Below are 19,865 nucleotides of genomic sequence, written 5' to 3' on the forward strand. Positions count from 1 at the left end.
ATAATAATCTTTGGAGGCAGATTCTCATGCAGATCAGTATCCGGCCCCTAGTCCTGAACATCTCATTTATAAGAAAAATGTAGATTTCTCTGGAATAAGGTATTGGACCACATATCAAGATATGATTTTGGTCGGCTTTCTAGGACAGATATGCCCATATAGATGGCTTAGGAGAGGTGATCCTACAGATTCCCTTTAATACAACAATGAAATCTAGCTCTCAATACATCTCATTTAACCTCTTCCCGTTGCAGCCAATCTTACTTTTTGTACTTTCCACAAAGGAGGGCTTATTTTCTGCAGGATGAAATGTGGTTTTGAATGTCACCATTTACTTTACCATATGATGCATCAAAAAAGTAGAGAAAAAAAAAAATTCAAATTGGTTTGAAATAGTGAAAATATTAATTTGCTCCGGTTTCATCTTTATGGCATTCTATGTAGAGTAAAAATGACCTGGTAAGTTTAGTCTGTGGATCAGTAGGATTAAGCCGGTGGCCAAAAGGTACATTTGTTTTTTATATACAGTAAAATAGAAAATGCCTAACAAACCGTAAACTTTAATAAAATTTGGTTTGTGTTGACTTTTTTTTTTTTAGACCAATACCTCTTTATTTTTCTATCAGTGGAGCAATTGGAGGGCTTGTTTATTTTTCCAGTGTGAGCTGAAAATGTTATTAGTACCATTTTGTAGTAAATTTGACTTTTAGATCATGGTTTCTTCAATTTTGTTGGTGAAGGTAAATAAACCCAATATTGCCCTTTAGGTAAAATAAAAAAAAAAATAAAAAAGCCACACAACCCACATCGGTCTGTAAAAGTCTGGTTTTATTTTATTTTACTTTTGTTTATTTTTAAAGTCCCATAGAGGGACTTGAACCTGCTAGCACCATTCACATATGTCAGAGGCAGATGTTGGCTGTATAACACATCCAGCACTTTCCATGTATAGAGCAAGCTCCACTCCTAAGCCTGCATTGTACAATTGTACACACCAGTATGTCACATGCCAGGAACGGCTCAAAAGCAAACCCTTTAATATCCTGGAAAACACCATTTTCTAGTAACAGCCCCATGCTTGTACGCAGGTGGTGTCTTATCGCCGCTGAAAAAGTGTGGCCTAAAATTTTCAACAGAAATCTCAGAGCATTGCCAAGTGTTTAGGGGGCAATAAAGGGTCCTGCAGCAGCCCCAAATGAAACAGGTTAATCGACAATGTGCACAGTCTTCAACATATTTATGCCATAAGCTCAGAATATCACCAATCTCTGGATTCTGCCATGAGGGTCTTGTTAAATACATACCTAAACAAATCAAGTGTGACCAGATCATTACACTGCACCCAAGAAGAGAACACACAAAATGGAAATAATTCTTTACTTGTTAAAAGCTTTTCATATAAAAACAAAAATTACAATATTACAGAGTAAAACCCCTCCCATGATTAATATACAAGAACTTGTACAGCAGCTATGTACAAAAGAGCTTATTTACAAGGCAAGGAAAAGTATATAAACTGATTCATTCTGCTACTGGCAGCCAATATAGTTTAAAGGAGGTAGCTTTAATTGACAAAATAAAAAACTGAAGCTATACATCCCAACCTTGTGCTCTATCAAATAATTTAGAATAGAAAGATAAAAAAATATGCTCACTATATACAGCTTGATTTGTAAAACTTCAATCTAGCTTCAAGGTTAAGATCGGAATGTCTCTAAAACAAAGGAGGGGAAAGAGGGTGCATCATGGGGAGAAATAAGGGCTTTAACAAATCGTGCCATTTGTGTGCACCGATTACACATCTAAACAATTAGAGCCAGAAAGAAATGTCCTCAAAAAAATTTAAAAAAAAAGCAATCTGTATATTTACCACTTATTTAAAGACTGAGGCTAAAAATGTAGAATTCATGTGAAAAAAATTCAATTAGATTTATTAGAATTAAGTGCTAAAAAACAGGATTGTGAAACTGTGAAAGTGATCGTGAAAGTGTTGCCCGATCTGAAAACCCATTTCCAAATATGCCATCAGGGTATTTTCAGTTAATAAAGGGGTCCCTGTTTAGGACTCCTTTATAAGCCACAGCAGGTACAGATAGCGCCTCCATCTCTGAAGGACCGGATGAGTCTATGCACTATGAAGAAATCAGATTCATTTTAATGGGCGCTGTGTAATACTTCAATTTTCTTGCAGCATCGTCAAAAGTGGAAATGGACATTAGCTGCTTGGTTCCTAGGTGAAAACTACCCTAAATAGTTGTCCCTTTTTTTACCTAGAGGGAATAAAAAGTGAAGTCTGGATGCCAAGATAGGAGATGTGCTTTATAACTTACCAAGGTGCTACAAGAGTTGTGGTAGATTCTATGCAGTTTGTATACATTTTGGCAGTGTTCACAGAAACAATGTGCAGCCACGGAGGAGTCTACAGACAGTAGGTTTTACAATTGTATGGAAACCGCTTTCCATATAGTACATATAGGCACCTTCTGCAGGTCCTTTTCTTTCTTTGTGCTAGGTTTTGTGTCTTTCCACTAAGCACCCGGACCCTGGTATGGTAAACTGTTCCATCATAGAAAGGCCCTAAGTGAAAGTTATCAGGTCATCATCTGATATGCTGAAAAAGTATTGTAAGAACAGATGGCTAAGACCACGATATGGGTGCCCAATAGGGACCCCCAGGATCATTAATAAGGCACAAGTAATATTGTCTCACATCATTAGGTCAGGATTGCTACAAAACGTAATGTTTGCAATATGTAGCTGCTGTATCTGTCACATACTGGAGATCCCCAAAAAGCCACATGGATCATAAGTGTATACAGCTCATGCATGGTGGGCAACCAGCACTATTCTCTACTACTAGGAAACCAATTACAGTCACTAGCATTTCTAGCCCTTGTAAGTGTTATCCCATTCAATAATACTGTAATTTTATTTTTGGTCTATGCTTACCTACAGGACAGCGGTTCATTTAGATCACACTTCTGCTAGATCTAGTCCCACTTGGGCGCCAGCGCATGTCATGGGGTTTCATGGCACTGCTGGTGGGGATAGACCTGCTGTAGTCTTCCATACAGACATATTAAAATCACACTTCGGATTACAGACAGTGTCCCTTTTAGGCCCTGCACCAAGTTATCTTGAGCTACAAAACAGAGGCAACTTTGCTGAAGAAGACCATTAACAGCTGTCTTCATACAATGAGGTTACCTCAATATCAGCACGGAGCGACTTGGCCGATTTAACACACAGACATCACACTGTAGAAAATGACAAGTTACGTAGATTAGAAGACAGACATAACAAAACAATTGCAGGGAAAATTTTGGTTTACATATTATTTGTAGTCCAAACAGTCAGTCTTTAGACTTGTCTCCTGCACAGGCATGTAACTGCTTGCAGTGCAAAATACACCGCCCCGTAGACAACAAAGGGTTGTGTTTAAGAGTCCTGACATCCCTTGTCGTCTTCCCTTCTTATAAGTGACATGCTTATATAAAAGTGCTCCCTTTGATGTTCGGTCGGTAATGGATTGTGCTCTTCGACCACAACTACATTCCCTATGAACAGGTCCATCATCATCTGTTCAGTCCTTCATTCTTGGTATATTGTATGCATAACGAACCAATGGGAAGCCACGACTCTGGTAGAAGCAGGCTCGACCACATGCCTGGATCTGGTCAGAGCTATCGGACACAAATGAATCTTCCTCATCTGCGCAGTCCGAGTGGGCAGACTGAGTCCCAATGTCTGACCAGTAGTTTTCTGACCGATGGCAGGGCACCACGGCCAATGTTGGACAACTGTGAGACTTTATTAAGTGTTTACAAGGTGGAGGATTCTTTAGGAGGACAGACTCACAGTAGTCACACACTGCATAGTTGCCTTGTAGGTGAGAATACATTCCAAAGTCATAGTAAAAATCCTGAGTCACACATCCCCTCTGGGCATTAGTCGCGACTGCAACGGAGCCACGTCTCTTGGTCAAGTGCCACCGGAGCAGCTTCCAGTCTTCCTTAAACTTGGGGTTGAAAAACACATACAGCACAGGGTTGAGGCAGGCTGGCAAAGGAAAAAATATCAAAGTCACGGACTTCATGATTTCAGGGGTTATGGATATTGCAGTGATGAGTGGTGCAAATGAAAAGAAGGCGACGGGGCAGAAGAAGATGCAATTGGTGAAGATGAGCCAGGCGACATGTTTGATCATGCTGGACTCTGCATTCTCAGAGAGGTCTTCTTTCTCCAAAGTGCAATATAGTTTTGTATAGGTTATAACCATCACCAAAAATGCCAAGGAGTTTAGAAGAACTAGTGTAACTGTAAAACCTAAAGATGGTGCCTCTCCTGTTGGGAAAGGCAAACACAGAGGAGAAGAAGAAAATTCTCCAACGTGAAACAATGGCAGACATCCCGTTCCTATTGCAAGAAACAGAGCAACGACTGAGGCAATCTGAAATTTCTTTAAATGTTGGCTCTTTTCCTTCTTAATGATATCCTTTGCAGACAAGCTCCGTTCAATGGCTGCCAAGGTCAAGAAGAAAATGGCACTCTCTGAAGAGAAAATTGCAAGGAACCCAGCCACTTTACATCCACTGCCAGTTTCCCACCAGATGCCAAACTCTGCAAACTGTCCCCAAGAGGCAGTGTCCAATACAGTCAGAATTCCTGTATAGATGCCCATGAAGAGATTGGAGACGGCGATGAGACCTACAAACAGCTTGGAGGAGGACATAGTGGAGCAGGAAGCAAACATGGTCATGATGACAATGACGTTGAAGAGGACAGCTAGCAGAAAGATGAACCATACAGTGAGCCGAATCATCCAGCTGCCAAGGAGGAATTCACAGGGTTTAAAAGCACCTAAAAAAACAAAGTATAGGAAAATTAGACGGTCAGGTGATGTCCAAGTGGTATATATCTAGGGAAAGGGAGTGCAACTTTGGGGAGGTGGGTGAAAAAGTGACTACAGTAACTATAGCTGGAATCCTTATGCATTCTGGTCATTCATCCTAGACTTACCAATGACCAGATCAGTCGTACTCTGACACAAGCTGACTATCTTGCTAGAGTTTTTAGCTTGATCAAAATAATGACTTGATAATTGGCCTAATTTACATTCTTGAGGTGTTGCAGTAATCATCTTCTTCCGCATATACCTTAGAGGGGCGTTCACAAGTTTAGAAATTATTCCCTATCCCCAGGATGGAAGACAACGTCCTGATCGCTGGAGGTCCGACTATTGGGAAACCCCAGATCAAGGGAATCGAGGCCTTGAAGAGCCCAGTGTGAATGGTGTGGTGGTTGATCATATGCACTGCGGCTTAACGCACTCTTATGGGAGTGCTGAAGCCTAGCCAAGTGCAGTGGTCGGCTATATCCAGCGGTTCCATTAAGAATGATTGTGGGCGACGGTGTGCATGATCAACCACTGCACGACCCATATGGAGATCTTCAGAGCCCCAGTTCCCAGGATCAGTGGGGGTCCCAGTGGTCAGACCCCCAGCAATCAGAAAATTATCCCCTATCCCATAGGTAGTGGATTACTTCAAATTGTGAGAACCCCCTTTTAAAAAAGTCACCCATATTCACAAATTATAAAATTGGACTGCCATGTATAGGGCTAACAGACTCTCCCCTCCCCGGCCAAGTGTAGAGTGGGGCATCTAGAAAGTAATGCACCCGACTCTTAGGTTCTGCCTAGAGAGAAGTGATCACTATAAGTGAGATCTACAACACGAATGCACAACATTAGAGGACAATCTAAATGGCACTTACCTGTAGAAGGATTGCAGTGAACAACGGTTTGCACATGGTCTTTAACCTCCTCTGATATCATGTAATCCTCAATGGCACCTATGTGAGAGGGTACATTTGTCCTTACTCCGCAGACAATCTCATTCCAATGTGCTACATGAGAAGTGTTAGTATTCTTAAAGGGGGTCTGCTCTTATAGCCGTGTCCCCACATAGGGGCTTTGCCGGTCACTGTGGCTACTTTACATGATCCGGCCTGAGCTGCAGTACCTGGTAGTCACAGTTATATGTACAGCACTGTGCCCATGAAAACCATGAAAGGGATGTGGCACTCACCCTAAAACCACAGGCATATCACTTGGAACAGAAGGGTGGATCCAGTGGGTCAAATTCTCACTGATCACAAATTAGTGCCTATCCAGACTGCAAATTGATACTTGTTTATGTTAGATTTTTTTTTTTTTACAAACACATTTGGGCAAATACCTTTCTCGTGATCCAGCAAAAGCTTCTGGTACTTTGACCCATCGTCTTCCACAGTGGAGGTCACATAAGAGTCACACGCGGAAAATGCACAACACTGATAAGCGTAAGGAACAGACACCGACCTGAAGCAAAGAGGGGGAATTAAACAGAGTCAACATGTTCACTTCATCAAGTATGCAAGGGTTAAAATAAGAAAGGATGAATAAAAATGTATTCATTGTAACCCACGGAAAACTGGGCATTGCATGTTTCATTACAATGTACCCTCAGAATACACAGAGCAGACATATGGCTTGTCAAACATCACAACTTCTATAGTGAAATGGGCCGACACTCCAGAAGTTGAGCTTTTTTTTTTTTTTCTTCCTTTGATACAATGAGGCATTTAAGCAGAAAACCTGACCTATACACTGGGTAAATTGTGGTGTTCAGACTGATCACTGACGGGGATCGCAGTCTTCACCCCTTTAGCCAATTATGGAGAGGAAGGGACCATTTAGAGGCAGCCATTAAACTAAAGTCACTTGGCTACATACAAGTCAGAGGTGGTTTATTGGTCTAATTAGACAGGTCGACTAGAAGCCTATGGACACAGAAGGATGGTTTACAATGATATTCTATACACACAGAACAGCTGTATTATCAGCAGTACCGCTCCTGTTTACACAGGTTATGTGCTACATATAATGGTATCCTCCTCCTCATCCATCCTCCTCCTCCTCCTCATCATACGATCCAATGACTAAGCATTTTGCTCGTTTGTACAGTGAAAGCTGAGAGATTTACACATGACGATAGTCAACGAATGAGAATGCTAATGAACTCTCTACCAGATTACTGACTCCATCTAAACGAGTCCTCAGAAGTTTATGCAGTGAGAAAGGGAGATGTGCTCTCTGACACGAATATAATCTATCAGAGTGCAGATGTGAGGAAGGAATGAAAAGTAGAAGCCCCAATCCAACATTCAGCAGCTAACCAGTGGATCAGTGATATTACACGAAAATGCCCCTTTAATTAAGTTCTGTAGCTTGTAGGTATATAAATCTCTGCATTATGCCAAAGCGGGTTTGCACTCTTAATCCAAGACCTGAGACCCCTATTAAATGAACGGAATATGACAGATTCAGTATTAACACACTGGTCTATGACACGTTAGGCTATGTGCCCACGCGATGCAGAAATGCTCCGGATTTTTCCTGAGAGTTTCCGCATCTCCCTGGCAGAAAATGCATGCGGATTGCACATGCGGAAGTGAAGCGTTCTTCACATACATTTCCGCACGCGGATTGACAAGCGCTTTCCAAGCGATTTTAGCATCACTTGGAAAGTGCTTGACAACTTGGTCACACTATATAAATCCATGCAACCGGCATGAATTTATATACTGTGACCGAAAGAATGGTAAAAAATAAAATATATACTTGCCTTCTGATAGCCCCCGGTGTCCTTGTCTCGGCTTGCCGGCAGCTCGCGGTGGATTTAAGGACCTGCCGACGTCAGCGGTCGCTTGACCCGTCACATGACTAAATGACGTCAGCGCAGGTCCTTTAGTCTACCGCAATTTGCCGGCAAGCCAAGACAAGGACTCCGGGGGCCATCAGAAGGTGAGTATAATGTATATTTTTTATTTTATTCTTTTTTTTAACAGGTACTATGGTACCCGGGTCCGGAGGAGAGTCTCCTCTTCTCCAAACCCAGGTACCATCCCGCACATTGAAACGCATGGATTCCGCATCTACATATCCAGTGATGCGTAATCCATACGTTCCAATGTAAGTCAATAGCGGCGAAAATGCCGCGTTTCCGCAAAATAATTCGTAGTGCTGCGGATTTTTCCGCAATGATAATCCGCAGCGGAAATTTCCGCAGCATATGCACAGCACATGCGGATCATCATTGGGGAACATAGCAGACCTTCTACCAAGCGTTTAAGCGTTTCTGCAGCAGAATTGAAGCTGCGGAAACGCTTAAAAAACGCATAGTGGGCACACAGCCTTACAAGATATATAAGTTAGCCATCAAAGTAATTCAATCAATCAATAGCCAATCCTCAGGATCGGCCAACTATGTATAGCGATTGGTTGCCTGACCTTCAACATTTCTGCCAGTCAGCAGAACACAGGGGCCCTTCATTGTTTATCCAGCCAGAAGAAAGTGCATGGTGGGTGGCAGTGTCTAGTACGGCAGCTCAGTACTCCTCTCTTTAGCTGGCTGAGCATCACTACCGGGCATAGCCAAACTCACCTGGACAAACAATGAAGCACCACAGTACTTTTTTATGCTGCTTGTTGGGGGTCTCATGGGTCAGGACCCCACTGATCACATATAGATTCATTTGCTGCTACAAGACCATGTGTAAAAGTCTAAAGAAAAGTTACGAACCATATTAGAGCAGTGAAAATGATGTGCGCATTTATAGAGTACCATCGTAATACAGAGCATCACTTACTGAAGCTTGAGGAAGTCCTTAGCGAACAGCGAGTCTCTGAACGTTGGATTTCCTGTGAGTTTCAGCTGAGTTAACCCATGAAGTCCTCCAGTTGGAAATGACGACAACTGATTAAAACTCAGGTCTCTGAAAATATCAACAGTCAAAATAATCAGAAGAAAAAAAAAGAAAGACAAAAATACACAGCTTTGGCACTTTGGGCGCCAGCGGTCTGGGTTTTTCTCATTAGGTAACCGAGTCGTTTAATACTGACTGATTACGACAGTCAGCTCAGCACATGCACTTGACATTTCTTTCTAACGCCACAAAAATCTTAGTCTGACTAAAATGCCCTTTCAAAGCACATTTGTTATTTCAACGGTAAATTGCGCTGATTTCTGGCGATTACCCTGGGGGGATATAATCTTATTAAATACTTCAAGGTGGTAAATCCTCTTAGCATACAAAGACAGATTACTGTATATGGTAATTGAAAGAGCAAACAAAGTGAGAGGGGAAATGTATTAAGATGCATTAGAGTCATAGTTTTGTAGGATGAAGGAGTGGTGGTCAGACTGGTCACTTACAGTCTAGATATAGACGTCAGAGTGCTGAAAGAGTCACCATGGAACCGGCTGATAGAGTTTCTACTGAGGTCCCTGAGAAAGACAAACACAAGCAGACTTAGACTTTATGCAGGATTACATCTTGGAAGGACAAAGAGTCAGCATTTAATGTTGGTTGTCCCTGTAACCATAATAACCAACCATTAGGATCAATGGAAATCCACTGTTTAAAGAGAACATCTTCCTGCATTCATGTTGTGGCAGTTCAGAGAAAATATAGTTTGCAGCGCTAGCAAAGGACTATAGGGAAAGACCTGACTAGTCTGGTGCAGCCTCCGGCCCGGATTCTCCCTGTCCCAATTGATTGACAAGTCTCTCCTAATGTACACGAGAGAGGCCAGCCAGGGATACCGCCAGACTAGTCAGGCCTCTCCGTATGAACCCTGGCTTTCCAAACTCTTTATTTAGACCTTCCGTAGAATTTCACAGAAAGACATACCTGGCTGCAATTGCTCAGGCTAGCTCTGATTCATGGTGTAGATTTTAGAATCTGTAACAGGCCCTCAAATCCACAATGGGAAAAAAATACTGCAGTTTAAGGCAAAGAAGAGGAATATTCTGCAATGGTCGAGTCAATCACCAGATCTCATCCCCATAGAGCAGCATTTCACAAGCTTAAAGACAAAACTTAAAGTAGAAAGACCCACAAAAAAGCAACAACTGAAGTCACTGCAGTAAAGGCGGCAAAGCAGCACAAAGGAGGAAACCCAGCGTTTGGTGACGTCCATGGCTTCCAGATTCAGGCAGCAATTGCCTGCAAAGGATTCTCTACAAAGTATTGAAAATTAACATTGTATTTAAGTTAATTTACCCAATTACTTTTGAGCCCCTAAAATGAGGAGGTTTTGTAGAAAATTGGTTGCAATTCCTAAATGTTTCAAAGGATTTTTGTTCAACTCCTTTAATTAAACCTGAATGTTTGCACTTCAAATGCATCTCAGTTGTTTCATTTCAAATCAAAAAGACTGGCCTGCAGAGCCGATATCACAACGATTCGGTCACTGTGCAAATATTTCTGGACCTAACTGTATATTATTTTTCACAATTCAACAAAGCCTAAAAAGAGTTCTCAAGATGACCTAGCACCAGGGCTGTGGAGTCAGTAAGCCAAACCTCCGACTCCTCAAACATGAGCCATGTATGAGGGAGTCGGCGTCATGGAAATTAAGTGATACATTTACTGCAGCACAGATTCATCTCTGCTAAAAGTCTAGACCCTTAGATCAGGAATAGAACATTTCATAACTTTCCCAAATTCTTATAAAAAATATTCCCCACAAACTGAATTGAACTACTGTACCCAATTCATTATATATTTTAGGAGTTGGAGTCGGTCCATTTTATACCAACTCCACGACAACGACTTCACAGCCCTGCCTAGAACTGGAATGAAGAATATTACAGGCAGCAAGCCCTTGTTTGTTTGTTTTTTTGCTTGCCTTTTTGGATATTGTCAGAGTGATATGTGTAGGCATATAGCGTGATATACATTTTTTTCTTGATACCATTGTCGTTATGTGTCTGATGTAAGAACCTGGAATAGACTTGGTGTACCCATCATTTTTATTTTTAATTTCATAAATCAATAGTACAAATGAAAATAAGAAACTTTGTAATCCATATCTTCTTTGTGAAAACAGATTTTCTCAGAAATGAAAAATATTTAGATTTGAGAGTCCTCGGTGGTTGATACCATCTTTTCAGTTAGCCATTAAAAAGGTAACAAATTGCAAGCTTTCGAGACTACACAGGCCTAGTCATCAGGTATATGCCTACTGCGCCTGATGAGACCTGTGTAGTCTCGAAAGCTTGCAATTTGTTACCATCTTTTCAGTTAGCCATTAAAAAGGTATCAACCACCGAGGACTCCCAAATCTAAATATTTTTTTATCTACTGACTAACACTGCACAAAGATATATATATTTTTCCTGTATTTAAGAATTTAGAATTTTAATAATGACTGATCAATTTTGGCAGAGAAAGAAGAGGATTTCTCTGATAAGATATATTACAAAGTTGCTTATTTTCAGGTGTACTATCGATTTAAGAAATAAAATGAATGTTACCCTTTATTCACATTTTCATTTAGGAATACATTGGGAGCATGCTCTGACGTGAAGCACATTTTTATTTTTCCTGGTAAAAAAAAAAATCCTAAAAGAGAATAGTGGTATCCAAGTACTCACAGCATGCGGAGGGAGGTCAGGCCTTGCAAAGACTCGTTTTGAACCTCTGTGATTTGATTGTGCTGTAGGGAACTATAAAGAAACAAAATATATATTAATAAGATAATTCTAACCGCAGATAAGAGAACGGTGTAACACATGATGCACTCGACACAGATAAAAGAATTCACAGGAATACAGAATATAAGTAGCCACATCATTCAGATCCATTGCTCCTTACACTTCTTCCAGCAAGCCGCAGTCCTTCAGTCCGGTCAGGGATGTAATCTCATTGTAGGAGAGGTCCCTGGAAGAAAGAACAAATGTATTGAAAGGAAGATGAAAGAAGAAGTGGCGGTTAGAAGCAGCAGCAGACGGCAGATCTGGACTCACAGAGACCGCAGCATCTTCTGCTCCTGGCACAAGTTCAGTGGGATGCTTCTTATCTTGGTGCCTGTCAAGGTCCTGTACAACATAGAAGAGAAGTGTATGGAGGTGAGATGTAGAGATTAGATAAGGGAGAAGACGCTGAGAAGGGCAACATTGCTGAATGCAGCAAACAACGCTTAGCACCGCTCAATGGCTCATTTTGAAGTCGGGTGATTAAAATGTTTTTTTCAGAAATCTCTCTACATTAGTCACATATAAAGCTGCATTAAAAAATACATAGCAATATACTGACTTCCAATAAAAGTTCAGAATTAGAAGGGAAAACAGAGGATCCAAGGGTTAAGATTTCTCCTTGCGGAGAGTGACGTGTTAAGCATGTCAAGGTGAGGAGACTTAAGCCGCAATGCTCCTCTGGGAAATATGCAAATGGTCTCTTCAGAGAGGAAGAGGACTAGAACTCTAGTGCCACCTACAGGAAAGTAGCAATCCTAAAAGTCACTATCGACTCTCTAACGAGCCTTATCACATGACTTGGGATAAAAGCCAGAACCAGAATCTCAATTTGCAGACACTGTTTTGGGGTACTGCCCTTCGTCAGTGCAAAGTGTGAGATCTGGTTCCAGAGATATTGCCTTCTCTTTCCTGTATGCAAGTTTATTTATTTTTTAAAGCCAAGTGGGTGTAGTCTTCTATATAGGAGTCATATTGAGGACTATGCTCAGTTGGCTAGAAAGACTATACTTATATACAGGGAAAAAAAAGGGCTGTATTTCAGGAATAAACAAATCATGCCAGATTCAGGAGAACAGCGGCATTTATAACAAGTAAAAAAAAATAATATATATTTATTTATAACTAGCTCCTTTGTAAAGGCAATCCAGGATTAGCAAAGAAATGTGTCTGCTTCTTCTATAAACAGTACGACTGTTGTGCACGATGTGTCTGGTTTTGTATCTGCATTCACTTCATTGGGGCTGAGCTGTAATACCAGTCACAACCCATGGACACATGCAGCGCTGCTCCTGGGGGCAATGACAAGACTTTTCCTATTTCTGTACAATTCTTTTACTATGCAGACCCGCCCCTCCCTCCTCATTTTCCTCCTCCACTCCCCTGTCCTTATAAAATTATATTCCCCCACCACCACCTTTACAGGCATGGTCTGCAGGAGGGTTAGCATTTAAAGGGACTGTCACAGGATGACTGTTCAAACCAAGTCCCACCGCTCGGTGCAGCATGGTGGGACCAATCATTTATATACATCTTCCCTCAATATCCACCCCCCTGATTGGCTCTATGAAGCCAGAGCTGTCAAAGAAGGGCAAAGATAGACGGAAAACAACCAGGTAAGAAGGTGTATTTAAAGGATTGGCCCCTCTACAGAGCATGGAGTGCATGTGCTTGGTTTGAAGAGTCATTCTGTGCAGACAGAGTCCCTTTAAAAAGGTAACCCGTTACCGGATTCATACTGGCAAAACTTCAGGCACCAAGAATCAGATTCTGACTGCGCAAATGCAGCCAGGTATATTTGTCCCTGAAATTCTCCGGCAGGTCAGACAGAATATGCTTTACAAGTCTATAGGTGATTGACAGGTCTCTTGCATAGCAAGCATCGTGTCAATCAATCACCTAGGTGTGGAGCCGGACTAGCTTGGTTTTCAGCAATGGTTCCTATGGATCAATAGTTTTATCTGAAATGTTTGGGCAGGGGGAATGAGGTGACCGGTTCCTGTTAGACCAGTCATTGAACATTAGCAATACCTAAAACACTACAATTTGTGTGCTCTGGTCTGTCAGTACAATGGTGATGGATTAGGAAGCAGCCAGTACAAATATAAATGCAGCTTTGGATGTAACTGGAGAAGAGGCCTGATTACATGTTCAGGCCTAGGTAAAGAGAGGGCCTGATCCAAGATAGTAAGAGGAGTTGAGCTTACATGGCGGAGGAGAGAAACAAAACACAAAACAGTGAATTAAAAAGAAACACTCACAGACTTTCCAGATTAATTGTTCCCGTCAGGTTTGGAAACCACTGGATATCAGACGCTCCTCTGATAACCCTTGTGAAAGAAGAAAGGCGTCATTAGCAACAGCTTGACAGTTATACCTACTGTATATAAATCTATGCAATTATTAAACAGCAATTGAAGATTTTTAAACATTTACTGGTTGGAGCAATGGTTGCTGGAAAATAAAATGTGATCGTTGCACATGAGACATATGGGGCATCAGGGAGCCTCTCCCATACTGAGCCAGATGACATGAAGAATGAAATACTGGGCTGATTGTGACCATCTCAGAGAATGGCAGACTGGATACAAGCGAGGAGTGTGCTCATCTGTAAAGGCCCCGTCACACTTAGCAACGCTGCAACGATCCCGACAACGATACGACCTGTCAGGGACTGTTGCTGCGTCGCTATGTGGTCGCTGGTGAGCTGTCAAACAGGCAGGCTCACCAACGATCAGGGGAGCAGCGACATCGTGGAAAGAATCTTTCCACGATGTCCTGCTCCTGGTTACTAGCCTGCTGAAGCAGGAGCAGGCTGGTAACCATGGTAAACATCGGGTTACTAGGGGCACACGCGCACCTAGTAACCCGTTGTTTATCATGGTTACCACTCTGCTACAGTGAGCGGGAGGTTACCGCTCACTTTAGCAGGCTCGTAACCATGATAAACAACGGGTTACTAGGTGCGCGTGTGCCCCTAGTAACCCGATGTTTACCATGGTTACCAGCCTGATCGCTGCTCCCGCTGGTCACACACAGCGATGTGTGCTGACCAGCGGGAGGGCAACGACCAAAAAATGGTCCAGGACACTTTGCAGCGATCAGCGACCTCACAGCAGGGACATGATCGTTGCAAAGTGTCACACATAGCGACATCGCTGGTGATGTCGCTGTTGCGTCACCAAAACCGTGACACAGCAGCGATCTCGCTATGTGAGACGGGGGCTTTAGGAGCGTGAATGCCCCATACACATTACACTAATGGCAGCTGAACTTGCCGATAGACTGTAAACCTGTTGCTAATATGGGAAGTCAGTTGCACCTTCCTAGTCACCACTTAAATCTGTTTTATCTCCTTGTTTTCAAAATTATCAAAACTGGTGCAAAAGAAAAGTACTGCTGGAATCTCTGGTCGTGAAGGGAAACCTCATTTCTCAGAGGTCTCTTGGAAAAGGTTAAGCAGTAATCTAATTGGCTGCCATGGGCAGCGGCTCCACTTTTCCTTATCATCGGTTTTCATCATTTTCTACCATCTGATTAAGCTTTATTTTCATACAACTAGAAAATCCCTTTAACTCAACCTTTACAGAGGTCATGGGGTGAATGTAAAGTCAAGCAGCAGTAACAGAAGGCAGACGGAGTCACTACAGCTGTGTCACGCATCTCACTTCACACGTCCTAGTAAAGGGTAGACAAGTACTTACAAGAAGCGCAGGTCTGATAAGTTCTGAAAAGCCGAATTCCCAACGAAAGACAAGGGATTATCATAAAGTTGTCTGAAAAAGGAAAAAAAAATCCATCAACTCAACTGTTAATAAGAATATAGAACACGAGTCTGCAACCTGCGGCTCTTCAGAAGTGGAGACCCCGCACACCCCAGTATGGCCTTTATTCCTTCCATCAGAGGACGCTGAAATGGGACATTGTACTACAGACTCCGACTACAGGTCCTGGCACAAGTGGTGCTGGCTGGGGCTCACCAGTACTACTGGACTAAATCATAACAATTGCAGAGATAAATTGTCCCATGTATTGAAAATATCAAATACAAAAGTCCCAGGTTGGAAAGGGTTAACCTGTATGATTGGTGACAAATTTCGAGAGCTGATAACATCTGCTAGGCTGCAGACACTGTATCTAAGCACACCACGTGTGATACGTCTTATACAAGCACACAGCACTTGGCATGGGTGGACTGGTTGCTCAACTTTATTATGAAACCCCAATTAAACATTAAGCTATAAAGTCGGCGGTACAGGACGGAGTCTGGGTGAGCGGCAGGTTGTGCCCGCACCGCAGCTACTTACATGCTTTTTAGTAAAGGGTTTTTCTCAAAGGCTCCATCAGGAATGGTAGTAATGGAGTTGCTGTGGAAGCCCCTAAATACACAACACGGAGACATTTTAGAGCAGAGCCAATATCACAGAGACTGCAGACACAACACCATCAGATCGTCAGCTGTCCCGTAGACGGGAGCGCAGTACTTACAGTTCCTTTAGATTCCTCAGCGACTTTATCACATCAGGGAACTCCACAAGGTTATTGTAGTTCAGGTCACTAAAATTACATAAGAAAACTCACAATTAAAGCTGTGAGTACCTATTAATACAAAGGAAAACCTGATATTAGGATGTCATCTAACCAGGTCTGAGACATTGGGTCTCAGTTAGCAGCCCAGTTCACACACAGCATTTTTTTCTAAAGTCAAAACCTGCTCTCTTGGCAGAAAAAAACGCCGAGTTCAAAAAGCCCATTTTTCAGGTGTGGATTACACGTGTGCTCTGTCTACAGTACATGTTTAATAAAAGGTAGTTTAATTCACCAAAGACCCTACAAAAATACTGGGAAAAACACTTTCTTTTCTTGCAGTGTTTTTACACTCTGTTTTTTCATTCATAGAAATCAATGAAACAAAAAAGCCAGGTTTTAATTTGCATAAACAAAGCTGCAAAAATGCATTGTGTGAACGTAGTTTAAATGATATCTTTACCCTTGCTATTAAGATGGTGGACACTATAATGAAGTCCAGTGACATAGGCACTAGATAGTTGTGAGCAAAACCGCTATTCCTCCCATCCGCTATGCACCATCGGCTCCGCTGAGCATATATATCTATTTAGATAGATATTTTCATTTATATATAGATTTTTATTTAGATAGATATAGATTATTTAAGCACATCACATTCAAAATAAAACGTGCCATTTGCATAAATAAAAATTTGAAAATCTTGTAATTTTCACATTGGCTGCGGTTTGTAACTCTGACTTCCTATTGTTTCAGGAAACACTCCATGTACACAGCCTCAATAGTCAGATCCCAACCCTATCTTTTCTATTGAAGCATCTAATGAGCATGTGCAAAGGTCATTGTGAAGGGAGGAGGAGCAGGGAAGCTGTGACATCACCTGTTGTGATTGGTGGAGCCTGTGTTATCAGCTATGTATTGAGGTGTTACTGGTCATTGTAATCCTGTCTCTGATGATAACAAAACTGCTGTAAACACAAGGAGTAGGAGTCTGGACCAGTGTGACAAGATGTGAAGGGAAAAAAAAAAAACATTTAAAAAAAATAAAATAAAATAAAAAATAAAAAAAATGTTGGCAACTCTAAGACAAACCCGACTTAAACAATAGGTCATTTACGGATGATGGCTTCACTTTCTTGCTCGGGACAATAAAAATAGTAAGGCAAACAGACAAAGTGACGATATACTAAATATATACTGACTAGAAAAACAAAAGGCATATTATTCTCATACACATCCGCCTAAAACACAGTGGAACGGCTGGCGTGTAAACGAAAATCTGTGGTATCCTTTATCCCCTGGTTATACCACACTATTTGTCTTTCCATCTTTAATTACTTCCTTCAGTGTGCAGTTTATATCTGATCCAGCAAAACAATGGCCAGGGGTCAGCTCAGTCCAGCAGCTCCATGTGCTGTATAGGAAAGGAGAAACCAGGACGGAGACTGCCGAAATATTCTACTGGGCAAGAAAGGCGAGCGAGCAAAAGCCATCAGGAGCCGAGCGGCATCACCCACCTATCTACACAGCGCACAGGCATCCAGCACATATAATGCAGGGGGGTAATAAGGTTTATTTATTCACACAAATGTATTTTTCCTGTGTTTATTTTCCCATTTCCCTCCCTTTATACTTGCCCCAGCTCCCACCCACATAGAGGGGAGTGAAAAGGAAAAAACAAAAAAACACAACACTATCAGTATTTGGCCATTCGCCCAAGACGCTTCACTTGCACGGATCATCCCGGCTATTAATATAGAGGAACCTATAACTTGGCCCATCCCGTTGCCATACATAAAAGGGCATTTCTAGAAGTTATCGTTCTGACATTACCTACCCTGACAAATAGCAACAGCAAAGAAGTTACATCCATAAACCGGGAAATAAGGGTCTAGGTTACAATTTGCTGAATCTGATTCAGGATCTCTCAATCTAGTAGGATATAGGGTTTACTTAAATACAATTTTTTTAAAAATCAAAATTTTAGCAATTGGGTTTTATTTAAAAAAAACAAACCACCATTTCCCTTCTACAGCCGCTATGCTGCAATGTCTATTGCTTTCTGCAGGATAAGGGGTTGTCCAGACTCCGAAGAAAAGTCTGCAGTCACTGTGCACATCACACACTGTCACGATTTGGCAGTATTCCCTGTGTGGGTGGTCACGTGGCCACATGTATGGCTAGTGCCATGGATGAGACCAGCTGACATGATTGCAGCTATACAAATTACATGCTGCGGTCAAGTGACCACCCACCGACACAGGAAATACAAGGGAATAGTGTCGGTGTGCACATAGCACACTGTCACGATTCAGCAGCTTGCAGTCAGAGTGAGTGACTGCAAACTTTTGCTCTGAGACCAGACAGCCCCATTAGCTGAGAATTGGTCAGTGAGCTAGTTTTGATGTACACTATACATCTTATATCCTGAGCTCCGCTCATCTGATTTAGGACTATATTAAAATTGAGTTGAGCTTTTAAAGTAAGCCAAGAGGATCTGAGATATGCGTTATGGTCTCTCGGTCAAAGAAAGCTCAATGACTGGTTCTTAGTTGACTCAGGACTGTTGCAGAATGAGTTAAGTACCCCAAGAGCTCATAAATGGCATGAAAGTAGCTGTCAATGCATGATCATGGATCAGAAGGACAGTGAGAAGCCCCTTAGAAGGGTTGTTTAGGTTAGAAAAACAATGGTCATATCTGGAAGAGTGTCCTCTGCTCAGGACCTCACCTCTTGGCTAGAATAAAGTGTTTTTCAGTTCGGAGAACCAGTCCTGTATTAGAATAACAGCCTAGTGATGGGAGTGGGCACCAGGTATTTGCCATTTCCCCTGTGGAGGCGCTGCAGGCTATTTAAACCCTTACAGTTTGAGACTTCCAATAATTTTTGTGGAAACCTGTGTGGAGACACCGATCAGATTACTGTCAAAAGTAGGGCCAAGTGCTCAACCGCTGACCATCACACCCCATCCGAAAATAAGCTGCCTGGTGAGTATCTGATGGGCAGAGGTCTGGCTTCTGAAACCCTCAGTGATCAGCAAGAACAGCTGCCCCTCGGTGAATGGTGGCTATACCTCACCGAGAGGGGTTCTAGCCATGGGATGCCCCGCTTTCTAACAAGTCCCACTACACTTCTTTCCTTGCAATATGTAGGAAAGAGCTAATACAATACCCAAAGTCATAAAAAGGAATGTCTAATTCTTAAAGAGCCTCCTAGGCATGCCCTACCCCTAATATAAAATAGGAAAGTCAGATCTACATCTGCACACATGGCGTCCTTCATGCCCAGTATAATCTTGGATCAGGAGAACATCCCCCTGATTGTCTTCTACCCGCCTCCGCTGTGTGACTTTCTGCCATGGCTGCGGTTACACAGATTGACAAAGGCTTGGGCTGTTATAGTTTTCAGAAGTAATAAATGTTCTGCATCCTCCACACAACCCACCGGCTTCCGTGTGAGGCGACGGCAGTAACGGAGGCTGCACGGGATCAGGGACGGAAGGAAAGATAGATACCTTTATGTTTAACAAGTCAAGAGGAACAAATGTGCCTCAGCCTGACGTGTAACATCTGATACAGCAAAGCTACAAGGAAGCAGACATGATGGTGGGGTAAGCAAAGGGTACATATCAAACTTTGGTTTGGATAAACCACAGGATAAGGTCTTCATTTCTTGAATGGCACCAACATATTGTGCAGCGCTGTACATAAATTCACCATTCACAGCAATACGGATCACACAGTCTTATTTCTGTCA

General features: G+C 42.1%; 1 protein-coding gene across 1 annotated transcript in view; it reads right to left on the reverse strand.

The window, feature by feature from the left end:
• Positions 1-1,360: 1,360 nt before the first annotated feature.
• The window catches only part of LGR4 (leucine rich repeat containing G protein-coupled receptor 4), an 82,988-nt gene continuing 64,483 nt past the window's right edge, over positions 1,361-19,865 (reverse strand). Inside the window, exons 7-18 of the mRNA XM_073658064.1 lie at positions 16,071-16,139; positions 15,890-15,961; positions 15,287-15,358; positions 13,844-13,912; positions 11,856-11,927; positions 11,704-11,769; positions 11,484-11,555; positions 9,258-9,329; positions 8,692-8,817; positions 6,240-6,361; positions 5,776-5,853; positions 1,361-4,860 (exon numbers count right to left, since the gene is read on the reverse strand). Coding sequence (XP_073514165.1) covers positions 3,584-4,860; positions 5,776-5,853; positions 6,240-6,361; positions 8,692-8,817; positions 9,258-9,329; positions 11,484-11,555; positions 11,704-11,769; positions 11,856-11,927; positions 13,844-13,912; positions 15,287-15,358; positions 15,890-15,961; positions 16,071-16,139 — 2,167 coding nt within the window. The 3' untranslated portion in view covers positions 1,361-3,583. The remainder of the gene's footprint in view (positions 4,861-5,775; positions 5,854-6,239; positions 6,362-8,691; positions 8,818-9,257; positions 9,330-11,483; positions 11,556-11,703; positions 11,770-11,855; positions 11,928-13,843; positions 13,913-15,286; positions 15,359-15,889; positions 15,962-16,070; positions 16,140-19,865) is intronic.

This window comes from Phyllobates terribilis, unplaced genomic scaffold, assembly GCF_046119375.1.
Source record: "Phyllobates terribilis strain yellow unplaced genomic scaffold, ASM4611937v1 Scaffold_13__5_contigs__length_258822181, whole genome shotgun sequence".
Lineage (NCBI taxonomy): Eukaryota > Metazoa > Chordata > Amphibia > Anura > Dendrobatidae > Phyllobates > Phyllobates terribilis.